General features: G+C 35.6%; 1 protein-coding gene across 1 annotated transcript; it reads left to right on the top strand.

The window, feature by feature from the left end:
• The first annotated feature begins 3,070 nt into the window (after positions 1–3,070).
• On the top strand, positions 3,071–9,643 carry LOC107781937 (external alternative NAD(P)H-ubiquinone oxidoreductase B2, mitochondrial). The gene is made up of 11 exons (XM_016602755.2): positions 3,071–3,312; positions 3,474–3,604; positions 4,893–5,172; positions 5,651–5,857; positions 5,997–6,247; positions 7,264–7,483; positions 7,589–7,693; positions 8,118–8,390; positions 8,491–8,612; positions 8,956–9,075; positions 9,170–9,643. Exons 2-11 carry the CDS (start codon positions 3,516–3,518, stop codon positions 9,255–9,257), a joined length of 1,755 nt encoding a protein of 584 aa, XP_016458241.1. The 5' UTR covers positions 3,071–3,312; positions 3,474–3,515; the 3' UTR covers positions 9,258–9,643.
• Positions 9,644–19,238: the final 9,595 nt, after the last annotated feature.

Here is a 19,238-nt window from a genome sequence, read left to right as displayed (position 1 = left end):
GTTATTTTGCTCCAATTTCAAGAAAATGTGATATCTAGGAAAATATTTTTCAAACTATTTTGTGCAACCAAACAGTGAAAAATAAAAAAATATTTTTCGAAAAATATTTTCCGTCGTACCAAACAAACCATTCATCTTTTGTCAGAGTGTATTACTGGGCAAGAATTTAGGAAAGATCAAAAAGTTTTTTGACACACAAGTTGAATTTGTATAACACATCAAAAATAGCTTTTAAATCTGAAGGTCTTAAATATATCATATTATTTCTATAAAAGAGTGCCATTGGGAAAAAAGTGGAAGTTGACACTTGTCCACTACGGTGCTCTCATATCTATTGTCTCTCGATTTAATTTTATTGCTCAAGTGTTCTTTCTGTAAATTAACAGCCTATGTTTTTTTGGAAAATGATTTGTCAAATCTAATTTTGAATTAAGTACCTATAGTTTAATGCTTTTACATACAAAATTATGTAAAAATTTCAAAACTAAGTCATGCAACGATTTTAAGGCTTTGTTTAATAACCTCCAAAACAAGATTTAATCTAATTTACTTTTTAGATTTTGAGTTTTGTTCGCGGTAAAATACGCGGCATAATACTAAACCTTGCATTGGCCAAATGTCCAGATTTGTCAGCTTGCTTGAGCACACACCTAAGTTAGGTACTAATCTATTAACTATTAAGTTAATGTTATAACTTACAAGTTGAGCTGTTACACAAATGACAACGCTGACGAAAACCAAATATTTCTTCCCTTTTTTATTTCCTGTAACGTATCTTATAACGTGGCTAGAATCAGTTCATCACCTAGATCTTAGGATTTAGGAACTCCAAATTCTGATTTACCTTTAATTATTTAGCCATCAAACTTTGAACCTAAATTCCCCAAGCTTGCGTCATGATACATGAACCTCTTCTTCTTTTTTATTAGAAAAAAAAAAGATTCAGACAAATAAGAAATTGATTAAACTAGTGAATATGAAAGCAAGTGTCAAATGAGACGAGGAGCCAACCCAGTCGGTGATATCGGCATTCCTCACGGCTTTTCCTTTCCCTTTCCATAACCTAATAGTTGCGTATCATAATAAGAGTGCCAAACTGCCAATTAAATGCCAACTTCAACGGCCATGTGAAAGCCGCTTTCATGTTCATTCCATCACACGTGGCGGCGAAACTAAGAATTTTTTCTTTGAAAAAAGTGAAAAAAAGTTCCCGACAAAAGATGTTTAATATATGTTATATACCTCTAAAACGAACATTATAATTTTTTAATGAATGATGGTCAACTAACCACCCTTGTGACCATGTGGCTTCGCCACTGTCCATGACTCAACAATATTATGGCGTGTGTTTGGTTCGACAAAAAATATTTTTAGAAATCAAGTTGATTCGAAAAATAATTTCTTTTTGTTTTGAAATTATAACTTTTTTAGCTATTTGGTTCGTGAGCGAAAAATATATATTTAAAAAGAAGAAGATATAATTAAAGATTAAAAATATTCTTAGAAAATAAGATAACGTTTTGATGATCTTTTTAATATCAAACTATAAATAGTGTCTGAATGATAGTTGGAGCATTTTTATGAAGTTAAAGGTCTCTTAAGTTTAGATAGTTATGAAAAATAATTTCCGACAATAAGTGTTTTTAAAATAAATTTTTGCAACCCAAATACTAGGAAATAACTTCATAGTGTTTTCTAAAAAGAACTTTCTATCACACCAAACACAGAGAAAGTTATTTCTCACACAATATATATTTTAACTCTGTTTTAAAAGACAGAATTGGGGCTCGCCCTGGGGCGGAGCACTCGTAAAATGCCCCTGGGCTTATGTGTGGGGCTTAATTCCGTGAGACTTACGCCTCATTCGTCGGGACTTACGCCTTGGACACGCCCAACGCCCAGCGTACTGGGCTCGCCTAATAGAACTTTATGCAAATGTGTGTAACTAACCCTATAAATCCTCGATTTTCTTAATAAATCGTTGACTATTCAAAATTATTTTTTTCTTAATCATAAATTATTAAGTTGAGAGTATTTTATGTCATAATTAAAATAAAAATTATTGCATGTTATCCACTAAGACTGCTATGATAGTAAATTTTAAATAAATCTTTCATTTAAAAGTATTTATTTATTAACTTTTGTTATGTATTTATTATATAATAGTCCATAATTTTTTTTTATAATTATTTTCCTAAATATTTTTTTTTCACGTTTACGAAATACAATACTTATTAATTTAATAGCTCAGTATTAACTAGTAAATATTTACAAATAATTAGTTATCATGGTATGGTATGATGAATTATGTGTCACTTTATTAACTTGTTGAAACTTAAAAATAAATGATGCTAGAGAATAATATTTAAATTGTGAATTATATTTTTATATAAATTCTCTTTCAAATAGAAAACACATTATTTAAAAGGAGTATTTTTAAAAAAAATCAAATTATAATATCGAAATTCTTTCAAGATTCATTACTCCTTAAGAGATAGATATAAGATTTCGCATCGAATACATTACTTTTGATGTTTGAGTTGTAACGACTTGCAGCTACTTTGCATATTATGATATATGTCATACTTTTTGTATTATTGTTGAATTATAATTTATAAATATTTTAAATAGATTATTTGTTATAATTTTGTGATTTTAATGTATTTTTTATAATTATTTTTATTTTATATTATCTTAAAATTCTTGAAATTAGTAAAATATAAAAATTTGTGGGACTTACGCTCCATGTCTCGGGGCTTACGCCTCGCCTTTTAAAACATTATGTTTTCTCTAGTTCAAAATTTGGGGATTAATTTGATTCTTTACACAGAGTTAGAAGGAAAATTAAACACCCTTAATTATAAAAATGGCAGCGTATGCACCTCTAATTTTCAGTATTAAGTCGGACCAAATTATTATTGAAAGTACATAAGAGTACCATACTACTATATATCACTAGTTTCATTTAATTGTTAAAATAAAATAGGTCCAACTTGGAACGTGTTGACTTTTGACTGCGACAACAGAGCAAAAATGCGCTCCGCCTTCCAAAATACATGTGTCTAATTCTTGGGCATCACGTTAAGCAAAGACCAGCGCTGCTCTAAGCTGGAAAGTATTAGAAGCTTCCTGACTCTCTCTGACTCTTCACCTTCTCAATTCCCATTTCTCAGGGGAAAAAACTTTGCACATTTCCATGTTCTCTTCTTCTCGCTGATTCTTTCTCTCCCTCTTCATATTCTCTTTCTACAACTCACACCACGTTCTCTCTCTCTCTCTCACCATTTCTCTCTACGCAACAGCAAATCTCAGGTATATATTTCGTAGTATATTTGTATAGATCTATATAAGAATTCGTAAACGCTTTGATTTCTATTTGTACCTGAAGTGAATTTAAGGTGATATTTCTGAGGTTTTGTAGCATTATCAGTATAGCTGTGATAATTTATGGATGCTTTTGTTGCTGTTGATAGGTGAATACAAGGTAAGGTGAGATCGCTTAAATTGAACGCAAAATGCAGGGAGTAACGGTGATCGAGAGATTTTCGAGAACTTTCCGTGATAATCCTTCGCTTTCTAAGCTGCTCATTGTTTTCACCGTCAGGTACCTCTCCTATATTTTGCTGCTATGTTTAACATAATCAGCTTTGATTATTAAGTTGCTTGTTTCGGAGTTTGAATTTGCATTAGTTCTCTAATTTTCAGCTAAATTTAATTCTCTTAATCTCGTAATTAGTTACGTTTATGGCAGTTAATATGAAGAAAACAACGTAAATGATTATGCACGTTGACGTTGCTGATGAAATGAAACAGCTATATTGAATTTCTATGTGAAGGGACGATGTGTTGGTTATGATATGAACTTGTAGTTTGATCAAGTAGTCTCTGGATAAGAATTTTCAGATCTGCTAATTGAAGTTTTAAATGTTTGGTGGTCTTGGCGAAATGTTTTATCTGCTAGCTAAAGGAAGTTTGTATAGTAATTTGATAATATACTGATCCTAGTTCCCTACTTATTTAGTTATAGTTATTTACTTGGCACAGTGGCAGAGCAGGTACCTCTGCTTCGCTCTGTTTCAATAATTGCTTTGCCTTGATGATGGAATTAGAAGTAAGCATGCTTGTGGAATCCTAATTCCACTAAAGTTTATTGTTTCCTGCTTATGTGTTTATTTCAATAATAAAATCATTTTGACTTGCGATTGCTATAATATCAGATGCTTAATACTCCATGATCGGGCTATAAAATGTAGTAATTGTCATGTACAGTAGCTTTTTTTCCTGCTTGGGCAGTGCTAAATGTTTTACTATAGATACAGAGTTTTCTAGATCAAAGGTGAAAATAGGATAAAGAACAGGGGAAGTGGCAACGGAATACAGATAGCTTAGGTATGAGGCTGCAAATTGAGGGCACATAAGACGAGATAAATGTTAGGCTTAAGCTCCGTCCCTACTTTACTAAATCAGTAATATGGGATGTCTCTTTGGTGCATCCATTTGGAAGCCTTTTATATTTTTTTTTCCTCAGAAGCCTTTTATATCGTAGTGCTAAAAAATTGCGCTATTTAACTAGTCTCTACTTATTATGCTTTATATACATGATATTTTTAAGCAAGTTTTCTAATCATCTATTCTCGAAAAGAAAATATATCTTTGTTAGCTCCTGTGGAAAAAAATACTTTATTATTGGTGCTTCATAGGCTTTTACCTTATTATCATTATTACTTTTTGAAATGAAAAAAATTTGGTCTTCCTTCTTTTTTTCCCAAAAGCACCAACAGACATTTTTTCTTCCATCCTACCACCTTCAGAGATACTTTTCTACTGCAGCTCTTTATGTTATCTGTTGCAGTGAGTTTGATCTTTTCTGACCTTATTCATGTAAATGACAGTGGTGGAGGTCTTGTGGCATACTCTGAGGCAGCAAAATCATATGAGAATCCTAATGCTGGAGAGTTGGTTGAGGCCAACAACAGAAAAAAGAAAGTAGTTGTCCTTGGAACTGGCTGGGCAGGAACCAGTTTCTTGAAGAATTTGAAGGATCCTTCATATGATGTCCAAGTGATATCTCCAAGAAATTACTTTGCATTCACCCCTTTGCTGCCAAGTGTTACGTGTGGCACAGTGGAGAGTCGCAGCGTTGTTGAACCAATCCGCAACATTATCAGAAAGGTAGGAAAATGGTAATTCGAACTTGTAACATTTTGTTTGTGTTTCATTTTAATTCTTCAATACAAAGCCTATAGCAGCACCTGCAACATTCTTGTTCGTAGGCTAAACCAACTCTGCAAGTATTGTTTGTTCTTTGCCACCATGCGGCAAGCAGAGGCGGATGTAGCGTACTAGCTACGGGTTCTAGCGTACTAGCTACGGGTTCAACTGAACCCATAACTTTCGACGCGGAGTAAAAATTTGTATGTAAAAATGCATTAAAATTGCAAAAATAGTAGATATGAACCCATAACTTTAAAAATATAATGGGTTCAATGTTAAAAATCTTAAAATTGAACCCATATGATTTAAATCATGGATCCGCCTCTGGCGCCAAGTATAATAAATTCATTCAACTTTGCTATCTATATTATGAATGTCAAGGCTAGTTAATGAAATATTGTGTTCTCTCTGATGTTATATGTGGTCCTCCTAGCAGAAACATGTAGATGCCTACTACTGGGAAGCTGAATGTGTCAAAATTGATCCAGAAAACAAGAAAGTATATTGTCGATCAAATCTAGACACCAATGGGAATGGGAAGGAAGAGTTTGCTGTCGATTATGACTATCTTGTGATTTCCGTTGGAGCCCGTGTAAACACATTTAACATTCCTGGTGTTGAAGAGAACACCTTTTTCTTGAAGGTAATCCCTAGAATAGGATTTGAAGTTTGTGATGCCACTAAATGAGTTTTAGATAACTTATTTAAGATTAGGTTGGCGTCATATGTAGCACATGCAAAACGTTGATCTTTACATTTCCCATCGGAATGCCTTTGTGCAGGAAGTAGAAGATGCTCAAAAGATCCGTAGAACTGTTATTGACTGTTTTGAGAAAGCAAGTCTGCCAACCCTCAGTGATGAGGAGAGAAAGAGACTGCTTCACTTTGTTATTGTTGGTGGTGGACCAACTGGTGTGGAGTTTGCGGCACAGCTTCACGACTTTGTCAATGAAGATATAGTTAGACTATATCCTAAAGTCAAAGATTTGGTGAAGATAACACTTCTTGAGGCAACAGATCATATTCTGAACATGTAAGACAGCACCTCTTTTAAGCGGTCATCTCAAAATATATATATATGTGTTTTTGGTAATTAAATCTAAAGTATATTTCATATACTGATTAATTGTTCCTTGATCGACCAAATTTTGGAAGTGAGATATATACTTTGCCCAGTCTGTAAAGAAATGTCTTGGTGAAGATAATACCTCTTTGAGGCAACATAGTTTTGGATATGCAAATGTAAGAACTTGTTAAGAGTGATTTGTCACGCTTGGCTTACCAGTGATGCCTAGTAGTGGAAATTGTGCTCTTAAAGTTCCAATTTCTGGCCCTTGATTGAGCTTGTTGTAAATAAAAGATGTTTGAACGCAAAGGCTGTTTCCCTCCCTCAACATTAGGATGTAATACCCAGACATAGGACATACTGTGGTTAAAAGAGGCACAAAGCAAAGGGACACTTTAGCTGCTTCCTCTGGTTTAACAGTTGTGGGTTGGTTGATCATTGTTTTCTGTGAGAAAAACAGAAAATCATCTGTTTATATTCCTTCCCTTTTTCCCACCTTCTTCTTTTCTTTTGGTGAAGGGCAATTAAATCAAGAGTTGAGCAGTGATGCCATACTTACGCAGTTATGTGAGTAATAAAACTTTAGAAAGAGGTTGAAGTAAAGTGGCTTATATTCCAAAATCTATCAGTTTATGCAGATCTTTCAGTAGATGTGCTTCTATTGGTCCTTGGGCAAAGTACTAGTAAAATCCCACTAGTGGGGTATGGGGAGGGTAGCGTGTACATAGACCTTACCCCTACCCCGAGTAATAGAGAAATTGTTTCCGAAAGACCCTCGGCTCACTGGCAAAAATAGTTGGTTAATTATTAGCTAGCCGTCATCCTAATGTCTAATTCTCCTATGTGATGGGTAATTTGAAGCAAATTCTTATGTTTCTATTTCTACTGCCACCTCTTTGACTTGGAACATGCAGTTTCATTATGAGCTCATTTTCCACTTTCACTTGTGTTCTAATGTGGTAATTTGTATTTTTCATTTGTAGGTTTGACAAGCGCATTACCGCTTTTGCTGAAGAAAAATTCCAGAGAGATGGTATTGATGTGAAAACAGGATCAATGGTTGTGAAGGTAGGAGATAAAGAAATTTCTACCAAGGATGTCAAACGGGGAGATATAACTTCAATGCCTTATGGAATGGCTGTCTGGTCAACTGGTATTGGAACTCGTCCAGTAATTATGGAATTTATGAAGCACATTGGTCAGGTATCTTTCCTTGTTTATTGGGAGCTAATGTAATGCTTCTGTCAAGCTTTTGTTTGATTTTATTGTTATTTACGTTGCTTATGTGAGAGCTCTATTTGGTAACAGGGTAACAGACGAGTGTTAGCAACTGATGAGTGGCTGCGTGTTGAGGGACAGGACAACGTATATGCACTTGGTGACTGTGCAACAATCAACCAGCGGAAAGTCATGGTAATTTCACCTTCACTTCCTGATCACATTTCTTATATTGGGTGGTCATTCGATCTAGCATTCCACTAGAGTGCAATCTTCCTGTCCATCTATTTTTTCAACCAGTTCTGAGTAGACAATAACTTTCAACTTCATTTTCTTTTACCCATGACGGCAACACTGTTGGAGCTTAGGAAATATCTACAGGCTACACATTGTAATTTGCACTTTACTTCAAAGCTTAGAAAAAAACTCAAATAGGGGTGCAAAGCGGGCAATAATTTTCAGGATACTTGTTGTTTTAAATATAACCGGTGACCTTTTGGTTAATTAATATCGGAAACAGTCAGCATCTGATAAAATAGAACTGGTTTGAATTTTGAATTATTAGATATTAAATTTTGCAAATACTGATCTTTGTTTTGCCAAATTTCTCATTGTTCAGGAAGATATTGCTGCTATATTTCATAAAGCAGACAAGGATAACTCTGGAACACTTACCGTCAAAGAATTTCAGGAAGTACTTAAAGACATATGTGAAAGATACCCGCAAGTAGAGCTTTACTTGAAAAGTAAAAAAATGAGTAATCTGGCCGATCTCTTGAAAGAATCAAAAGGAGATGGTGTTAAAGAATCAGTTGAGGTGAATATTGAAGATTTTAAATCAGCTCTGTCCCAAGTGGATTCTGAGATGAAGAATCTCCCAGCAACAGCTCAGGTATTATGCAAACAAGACTGTGCTTGTAGCTTCTGTTTGTGTTTCTGATGGATGCATGCGTGCTTAAATATCTTTGTTGCATGTGCGACGACTTGTTCAGGTTGCATCTCAGCAAGGTGTCTACTTAGCTAATTGCTTTAATCGTATGGAGGAATGTGAAAAAAATCCAGAAGGTCCTCTTCGATTTAGAGGAGAAGGTCGCCATCGCTTTCACCCTTTCAGGTACCAGTCGGCTTGTCTGATCATTTCTTAGCATCACCTCTCTATGAGATTGTCTTCCTCAGCACAACACGAGTGAAACGCACAACTTTGGTCAGAAATTGTTAGATGATCACATGATGAGATGTCTCGTGGGATATCTGAAATTTTGCAAGCGGTCCCATGCAGTATATTAACTTCTAAAACCATAACAGAAATGTAGGTAGCTCGGTTTGAGTATGCACACAATCATTAGTGGGAGGAAAGTTTAAGGAGGATGAACGGCAATAAAATAAAATATCTGGAATGTGTTGTAATTTTGGCTTGAAAAAGTCTTTTTTTAACGCTGTACAAATGTTTGTTCCAGGTACCGACATTTGGGACAGTTTGCACCCTTGGGAGGAGAGCAAACAGCAGCACAGCTCCCAGGAGATTGGGTTTCAATTGGTCACAGCACTCAGTGGCTCTGGTATTCTGTGTATGCTAGGTAATCCTTTCAAGTGTTTGTCTTGTCGCTTCTCCATTAACGTGTCTTAACCTTCTATGGACATCTGATGGTTACCATGTTTTTGAATTTCCAGCAAACAAGTTAGTTGGCGTACAAGGGCACTGGTTGTCTCTGACTGGGTAAGGCGGTACATTTTTGGAAGAGACTCGAGCCAGATTTAAGGAGCTGTTATACCCTCGACGTTTTGTAGGAGCTCCCTATGGATTTATCTTGAATAACTTCCACTAGGCTATTACAAAAGTTTTCTGATGTGAATGGATTTGTTTGTTTAATTCTTTTAGCAACTCCTTGGCACTGGTTGTTTGTAGGTGTCCTGTCGTTCCAATTTTGCAGCTACACGGGGTCCTATACTATAGAGGGTCAAATTTTCTGGTTTTGCATCATAATAAAGGTGAAATGAACAACGTCAATAGGAGAGTTGCTAACTCGTAATCTGTATGTTCCCATATATTCTTGAGGTGTTTTCTTCCGAACAACATTCAGTTAAGCCTATTAACGGCACAATGTTGCTTCAACGGAATACAAGTTTCTCTAATTTTTGCTTTGAGACTTGTTTGAAGAGTTCCCTATCCACTGCTGTTAAAATGCATGCCTGCATATGCTTTCTGTGGTTTATGATCTAGCTTCTTCTTTGAACCCCTGAAGTCCAATGAAGCTAGGATTGACTAGCAGTTGACACAGTCGATCATTATGCATTCATTAGTATTGAGATTTCTATTAACACGTAATTATACTGGATATATGCGATCAATGTCTGAACATTAGCATTGGTAGAGAGGAAAATTAACTTGTCCAACTGATATAACAAGCTATAGCAAAGAAACGAAGGTGCAGGAATGCAAGTCAACAGCTATAAAAAACTAGTAACAACTACAACTATATGAAAACAAAGTCTTGTGAATCTTCTTTGGCGTGCATTACCATGCGTCCATGCCGCAGGAACCTCCCGATTTCCTATTCCTGCAAAACGAATTTAAATCAGAAAACTGGCGAAGCAAAATGAAATGAATAAAAGGAGGAGGAACAAATGAGAAAATGGGATGAAGCCTTGAGTCCTGTAAACATATATATTTCATGATTTTATGACATTGTAATTAAGCAGAGAGTATACATGAAATAGGTTGAAAGAGTGTGTTTTCCTGTGACTGTGATCAGACGGCAGGGCCAACTTCAGAGAGGATAGTCAATTGTGATCTAGCTGTTTCACATAATCAATCCAAAAAGATGGACCTTCGGCCTGTTCCTCCGACTCCAGGAAATTATCAGGTTGCTCTTGAGCCAAATTGTTCATGTCCATCTCATCCATAAGCATCTTCCTCAAATCCGAATCAGATTTAAAATCTAAAACACCTGCAGCTGCAATCTTCTTGCTTCCTTCATTCTTTCCCTGCAACTCTTCTTCAACTTGCTTTTTCCTTTTTTCAACACCATCTTCTATCTCATCATCCTCCTCGAGTCCCTGTGCTACTTCACTGCTACCAAGCTCTCCTATACACTCAAACAAAGGGTCCAACAAATACTTGAGAATTTTGGCTTTCTTGGAGGAGACATGGTTCCGAGCTTGCTTAGTATTATCTTCCATCTCTTTCTCTAGTATGTTTAGCTGCTGTTGTAGCATTATGATTTCTTCCCTCATTGCATTTTGCTCTTCTCTGATTTCTTCAATTTCCTTCTCCATTGTAACTGCAACCGTTTCGTCAATACCTTGCTCTTGTGGCTGCTGATTCATCTCGGACTTTCTACTACCCTTCCTCTTGATATTCTTCAACCACTGTCCTTTTCCTCTCTGGAAACATTCATGCTGAAACTCAAATTTGTCCCAACTTATTTTCCTGAATCCCTATTGTTAATTTCATCACAAACCAAAACAGAAAAACATCACCTTAAAAAAGTAATCTCTCTAATTACATACATTGCAATATTAATAAAATCGTACTCACATAGCAGTTGAGTTGGCAGATGAAGCTAGAGATATTGTTATGGCGGAAAAAGCGGGGGAGAACTTCAGCAGCAAATTTATGACAATCATGGATAATAAAGCTGGTACCATTACCATTCCAAGAAATCAAGGGATTGAACTGAATATCAGCAAGCATTTCATAAATCTTTAACACAAATGGACATGCACGTTTTTGCAAATTGCGACGCGAATTCCTGACTCCAAAACTATGTTGATGAGCACCAGTAGCACGGCCATGAAATCCTTCATTGCTTGTGTTTTCACCTTGATAATCATCATTTTCTAGCATTGATATGTCTATTTGTACATCTTCTAGCCCCTCATCTTCATACCATTCTTCGAGTAATTCACCGATATTATTTGTCATTTTTCCTTTTCCTTTGTCTGATCCCATGGTTGTCAAATGAAGATATCTTTTAATGAACTTCAAAGAAAACTACTAACTGATCAAGGGTTCAAGACTCAATGTATATGTTTGAGAAGTGCTATCAGTTTTCTGAAGCTTTACTAGTACTCTTCTGGTTGTACAAGTGCCATTCTTATTCTAACATGCATTTCCCCCCTAACTTAAGTTTTTTTTCTTCAAATATTCTAGTCGGACACATGTTTTGTATTCATTTGTTTGATGCAAACATCCATTAATTATGAATGTATACAATATGTACCCTTGGAAAGCCTAATTTCATTGTTTTGTAATTTTTATTCTGCGTTACCGAAATATTGAAAGGATCGACATACAACTGGACATAAGTAAACTACGGTGTACATTAATCCATGTTGCGAGAGATCAAACGGGAATAGGTACATATTTTTAAAAAGAGCGTATACTTTGAGTAAAGTTGTACTTGCAAAAGGTAATACATTGCAGAAGGAAAACAAATGCAACATGCAGGAACTTCCTAATATAAGGAGAAAGTAAAATCTGTTTACTACCAAAAAGTTAATTTGCTAGCCAGTTTGGCCACTTTGTAATTAATTACTCCTACTTGTTATGATTATCCAAAGTCACGCAAAATTAAAACGGCTTCATTCTGGTTTTGCACGTAATTTATTCTGTTGGATAATGGATATTAAATGATTCTAGTTAACTAAACTAAGTGTGCATTGTTATTAACTAGACTAAGTTGATATTAATCCTAATATTTTCTGGTTTGGGTTAAGAGGCTTGAGTCCCTTTGTATCGAAATAGGACTCTGTGCTGCTAAATAAGATCAGAGAAATAAAAATAATAATAATTGAGTGAAATGTGAAAGAAAAAAAGTACTTAGTAAAAGAACGTGCTTACTAATCATAAATAACTTTTTTGTATTTGATTCAAAAAGTATTTCCCACACCCAAATGGTGTGTACTTGTGTACCTTCTCAACATAATATTCTCCACTTACACTTAATTAAACGTATGCTTGCATCTCTTTGTTGCTCAATTCCCTTTTTTATTTTGTACAATATGTGACCCAAGGTTCATTAAAGGAATTTTCAGAAATTACTATTTGTATAGTGGCTATTAATTTCTTATAGCTATCATATACATAATTATTTCCTATAGCTACTATTCAGTTGTTACGGTAGTGTATTCACATGTATTCGCGGTGCTGTATTCATGAATACAACAACAAAAAATGCCTAAAAATCAGGATAGTTCGGTTGTGCGTGCATGTATTCACATGTATTCGCGTCATGTATTGATGTTTGGCATATTTCGATATGTGTTGATGTTACTTTACCCATGTTTTAACCACTTCTTGATGTTATTTGATCTTTAAAATTCCCAACATGGTTTAATTATTGGTTTTATGACTAATTAAGTTATGTGTGACGATTTAAGGTGTTTGGAGTGCAAAATATGAAGAAAAGGTGGTCTAGCCAGAGGAAGAAGGGTTGGATGCGTCGCATCCAACCTAGAAAAACTACATCTTTCGTGCACCCTTAGCAGTGAAGTCGGCCCATAGCGTCCGCCATAGCATCCGAGACTGGGAAGTAGAAGAGAAGGGTGGATGCGTCGCGTCCACCCTCGCATGCAAAGTTAAGAAATGGAGGACGAGGTGGATGCGTCGCATCCACCTTAGCATCAACCCCTGAAGCCGATTTGGACTAGGGTTAGGAGAACTCTAGCCCACGACTTTTGGACGCAATATATAAGCTTAAAAACGCCTCTTTTAGGTCATCTAACATATTGGGAAGAGGGAAAAAGCCACGACAAAGCTGTGGAGGCCGGAATTCATCAAGTTTCATCTTTCTCCTACCAAACTTAGTAATCTTTATGTTTCTTTGTATGATTTGTTGTTTGGCTACCATGTCTATATGGAGCTAAACTTCACGTTCTAGGGTTGTGGTCCTTTCATAACTATTGTTATTCGGATATTGATTTTGACTTCTTGAATTATCATATTAGTTTATTTATTCAATCTTGCGCTTATTTATTTGATTGCTTGATCACCAATTGAATATTATCTACGAATCTAGAATTGAACTCGAAAGTGGGAATTCTATATTGCATACAGGATTGAGTAGGGCAAGTTCTTGAACTCGGGCATCGGGGAACGGATTCGTGGTTAGGATAGACATATACCTAATTGCCTTGCTTGGTTGATTTACAGGATTTATAAATGCGTTCTTGTTGATTCTAACTCCATAGACATATAGGCGTTAGGTTAGCTTGAATAGGCGAGTAAGAACTCGACAGATTCTTATGAGCAATATTAACCCTGTCAACCAATAAGCTAGATAAATTAGTCTGTCAATTCAATTGAAGAATACAATAGGATTGTTAGATAGCCCATAACCCTAGATCGTTTTCATTACATTGATATCATAAAAATCTGCTCTTTCTCTGTTCAAAGTTCATTATTTATATTTTTTTATTTAATTAGTTTAGAATAAAATATTTTTAGATTTAATTCTTGTTTAGATAATTAGGATAGTCTAATTTAGTTAATAGTTAATCATAAGTCCTCGTGGGTTCGACATCCGACTTTTAGTCACTTTATTACTTGACGACCGCGTATACTTGCGTGAGTGTGTTTGGTCGCAACAAGTTTTTGGCGCCGTTGCCGGGGACTTAGAAATTTGCTATTTTTCTAGATTAGATATTTTTTTTATCTATTCATGTTTTTTTTATTATTTTATTTTAGTTAGTATTTTTTATTTATTTTAGCATGGCATCTTGGAATAAAAATTGTTCGAATGATGGTTATTCTTATTTTGATGATCCTTGTCCATATTGTGGAGGACCCCACTGGTGGAAAAATTGTCAGAATGTTCCCAGGAGCGAGTTGTGCGCACAATCTCAATCCTTTGAGTGGAATATTTGTAATATGTGTGGTGGTCAAGATGGCCATTGGGATGGTTGTCCTAATTTTGTTCATCCTTCTCTGAGCCCTTATTATGATCTTTCTAATGATGTTTCTGAGTTTGATAGGGGCAATGAAGTGCAGGATATGGAGCCTGATGCATATATTAGGGATATTCTGAGGCAAGTAGCAGAGCAACAGGATGAACTCAAAAAAGATATGAAAAAAATGAAGGCAGCAATCACAAGAATGAAGGCCAATATGGAAGAATTGAATGAAGAGAGCGAGTACCAGCAAGAGAAAATTTTTGAAAAAGAGGAGATTTTGAGCCAAACTTGGCTGGTAGAACAGGCTGAAAAGTTAGAAATATATGAAGCTCAACGTGAGGAACTTACTGATGGGATGAGACACTTTATAGAGGGAAGATCTAAACTGGGACAAGGGATCGATAAATTTGTCACTACTATTCACGACTTGCAAGATAAATTAAATGCAAAGGTTGTTGCGTCTATCGCCCAACAAAATAGTAATGAGTTGTCAAAAGCTGAAAAGGAGCTTATACGCCAAATTGAGGAGCTAAAAGTGGAGAGCCACTCATTCGAGCATATTTCTGTTGATGATGCCCATGTTGAGAAAAGTACACTAGAGCCATGCGAGGTAGCAGATAATGTTATATTTTAAGACTCTAATGTGTGCACATATGAGGATATAAATAGTAATACAATTCCAAAGTTGGGGCGTGTTGGTCCTCATTCTAAACATTTTTCGACATTGTATTTGGATGATGACATGGAAATCGAGTCATCTAAGCCTTTGGAGGAGTCAATGGAAGAGGAACATGATGCTTACATTCTTGGATTTGTCGTGCCAGAGAGAAAAAATTACATTCCTCATATAAAGGCCGAGAAGTATAGAGTAAAAAATTTATTACTTGGCCTGGTTATCTTTGTAGCCCCACCACTGGAGCATAGCCGCAGACTGGATGCCATGTTAGGGGCTCAATTCATAAGTTCGAGGTGGAGGCAAAAAGCAGTTCACGTCGTGCCGCGACGTTAAATCAGGCGCTTGTTGGGAGGCAACCCAGCTTTACTGCTTTTTTTTATTTTTGTTTACTTTCTATTTTATTTTATTTTATTTTTATTATTTTATAGTATTTATTTTTGTTTTGTAGGATTATGAGCATAGGAAGCAAAGCCATTAGAAGAGTGCAAAAGCGAGCTAGATGGTGAGGACTAAGTGTGGGGTTCCCACACAAAGGACGATGCCTGGGGAAAGTCTGAGTACCTCGTGAGCCGCTATTGCTTCGGCCTTTGGCCTACCAGGGAGTCTCGTTTACCCTCTTATTATTTATAATGTGCATTGAGGACATTACAAAATTTTAAGTGTGGGGTGAGGAGATCGTTTGGATGAGTTTCTGTGCTATTTTAGCTTAGTTATAGTACTCATTCTTAAGTGTAGTAGCTTTTGTGAAAGAAAAAAAAAAGAAATTAAAAAAACGAAAAAGTAGAAAAATTGGACTTTTCCCGACGATTGATCTCCTAGACAGTTTTCTTGAGGGATTAAAGTCTAAACAAAAATTCAAAATATGTCTTTTAGCTTTCTTTAGGTAGTAATAATCCCATGTGGTTTTTCTTTGTGCCTCGGTTCTTTTCCATGGGATGTAGTTTGAACCGGGTAGTTTTTTTCTTTCCGAGTAGATTAGGAATTTAGGGAATAAAAGGAGCAAGAATGATGAACCTAGGCGCCCTTGACTTGTTTGATAGTAACATATTTATACTTTCGCATGTGTAGTATCTTCTGTATGATTTGAATTTGTTGATGATGCCTTGTTAAATTGGATAGCATGTTTTGTGGCGCCTATGTCTCGTTTACATGACTTATGTTCACCTTGTGTTTAATACTTAATATCTCGTGGCTCTGTGAATACTTGCATTGCTTGAGAGTCGGAATGTGATCGTCTTTAGTGAGTCATGTGCCATGTGTGGTGAGGTTTTTGTGTTGTCCATGTATTGTACTTGTGTCTAGAACTTGCCCGGTATGTGAGTTGAAGCGAAATTTTAGGTGATGCTCGGTTTGAAAAATAATTTTAGGCTTTCTTTGATCTTTTTGAGCTTATTTATTATCACAAATAAAATCTATCCCTAGTTAACCCTTTTGAGCCTGTAGACCTTTTATTTGGTACCCACATTACAAGCCTATACCCTTTTTATTTTTAATTGACATTGTTTTGATCCTTTTACCTCTTAAAGCACTTTAATTGTTAGATGAGCGCTAAAAGAAGTAAGAAGGGACTAAGTGTGGGGTGACTTTTGAGTGGAACCAATGAAAGAAAGAAGGGTGCAGTAAAATAATACACCACTAGTGGAAATTAAAAGGAAAAAAAAAAAGAAGAGAAAAATCTGGAAAAAAAAGAAAGAAAAATATAGATGAATAAATTATTGTCTTGTTCTTGCTAGTGGGTATGAATTAAAGTAGTACTTAAAGAAAGAGAAAATATTGTTGGGGTGATATTATTTGTGAAATTGAAGTGGTGTTAAAGAATTTGCGTTTAAGTTATTTGATGATGTGTTAAAGTGCTTAGGAGGTTGAGTCACTATTCCTTAAATATATCCTACCCGTCCCTTAGCCCACAGTACAACCATGAAAAAGTCCTAATTGATTTTAGATCGAGCAAGCTTACATTAGTAGAGATTTACATTAAGGGCAAGCCTATGGTACTAATTTCATGCATGTGACTTCTTTGTGAGAGTGAGCGATTTTCTTTGATATATGTGAGTCATTAAAATATATTTGATCATGAGATTCGAATGTATGGATTGAACTCGCTCTCTTGTTCTTGTTGTGAGGGCACATGGTTTCACGAGGGATAGGTAACGTTATTAGACTTCTCTATGATGTTGGGTGTTCAAGCCATGAGTGCATAGTGACATTGAGTCGGTTTTTGAGGTTAGGATTGTTGTGAGCATGTTGTCTTTGTTCGAATATTTTTAAAGAATGGCATAAGTAAAGGGAAGTGTATGTGATGCATATTCTAGAGCCTAATTGTTGCAAATAACCATGGTCATAGGTGCAGTGTGCTTTGAATGATAAGAGCTTAATTTTGTTTCGTCTACTATAGGATGGTTTGTTCGAGGACGAACAAAGGTTTAAGTGTGGGGTAGTGATGTTTGGCATATTTCGATATGTGTTGATGTTACTTTACCCATATTTTAACCACTTCTTGATGTTATTTGATCTTTAAAATTCCCAACATGGTTTAATTATTGGTTTTATGACTAATTAAGTTATGTGTGACGATTTAAGGTGTTTGGAGTGCAAAATATGAAGAAAAGGTGGTCTAGCCAGAGGAAGAAGGGTTGGATGCGTCGCATCCAACCTAGAAAAACTACATCTTTCGTGCACCCTTAGCAGTGAAGTCGGCCCATAGCGTCCGCCATAGCATCCGAGACTGGGAAGTAGAAGAGAAGGGTGGATGCGTCGCGTCCACCCTCGCATGCAAAGTTAAGAAATGGAGGACGAGGTGGATGCGTCGCATCCACCTTAGCATCAACCCCTGAAGCCGATTTGGACTAGGGTTAGGAGAACTCTAGCCCACGACTTTTGGACGCAATATATAAGCTTAAAAACGCCTCTTTTAGGTCATCTAACATATTGGGAAGAGGGGAAAAAGCCACGAAAAAGTTGTGGAGGCCGGAATTCATCAAGTTTCATCTTTCTCCTACCAAACTTAGTAATCTTTATGTTTCTTTGTATGATTTGTTGTTTGGCTACCATGTCTATATGGAGCTAAACTTCACGTTCTAGGGTTGTGGTCCTTTCATAACTATTGTTATTCGGATATTGATTTTGACTTCTTGAATTATCATATTAGTTTATTTATTCAATCTTGCGCTTATTTATTTGATTGCTTGATCACCAATTGAATATTATCTACGAATCTAGAATTGAACTCGAAAGTGGGAATTCTATATTGCATACAGGATTGAGTAGGGCAAGTTCTTGAACTCGGGCATCAGGGAACGGATTCGTGGTTAGGATAGACATATACCTAATTGCCTTGCTTGGTTGATTTACAGGATTTATAAATGCGTTCTTGTTGATTCTAACTCCATAGACATATAGGCGTTAGGTTAGCTTGAATAGGCGAGTAAGAACTCGACAGATTCTTATGAGCAATATTAACCCTGTCAACCAATAAGCTAGATAAATTAGTCTGTCAATTCAATTGAAGAATACAATAGGATTGTTAGATAGCCCATAACCCTAGATCGTTTTCATTACATTGATATCATAAAAATCTGCTCTTTCTCTGTTCAAAGTTCATTATTTATATTTTTTTATTTAATTAGTTTAGAATAAAATATTTTTAGATTTAATTCTTGTTTAGATAATTAGGATAGTCTAATTTAGTTAATAGTTAATCATAAGTCCTCGTGGGTTCGACATCCGACTTTTAGTCACTTTATTACTTGACGACCGCGTATACTTGCGTGAGTGTGTTTGGTCGCAACATGTACTTATATGAATATGTCATTGGTCGCATACATGTGATACGCCAAATATTTTGTCAAGCCTCATGAAAGTTATTAAAAGCAAAATTAAAGCAAGAAATTATTTTACTTATGATGATTTTGAACATGACAATTATTATGATATGATTCTCTTTGTAAAGGAGACATTCATTATATAGATGGTGTGACAAAAGATCTTGTAGTACAAAAGCAGTTAAGAGATCTGAAAGAACTAATTTGTTACTACCCGAAAGAATTAAATTGTTCATGACATTAATCTTGTAGTAAGTCTCAAAAGAAACATTTTGATTTACAAATATATTAGCCAAAGTATTCGCGCCATGTATTCATGAATACAACAACAAAAAACGCCTAAAATCAG

This window comes from Nicotiana tabacum, chromosome 17 (genome assembly GCF_000715075.1).
Source record: "Nicotiana tabacum cultivar K326 chromosome 17, ASM71507v2, whole genome shotgun sequence".
NCBI classification, from domain to species: domain Eukaryota; kingdom Viridiplantae; phylum Streptophyta; class Magnoliopsida; order Solanales; family Solanaceae; genus Nicotiana; species Nicotiana tabacum.
This window is presented reverse-complemented; position numbering and strand designations above follow the sequence as displayed.

Coding starts and splice junctions, on each gene's coding strand:
- LOC107781937 (XM_016602755.2), top strand. CDS start 3,516: ATGCAGGGAGTAACGGTGATCGAGAGATTTTCGAGAACTTTCCGTGAT. Junction 8,391..8,490: donor ATCTCCCAGCAACAGCTCAG/GTATTATGCAAA, acceptor CGACTTGTTCAG/GTTGCATCTCAGCAAGGTGT. Junction 8,613..8,955: donor CATCGCTTTCACCCTTTCAG/GTACCAGTCGGC, acceptor TGTTTGTTCCAG/GTACCGACATTTGGGACAGT.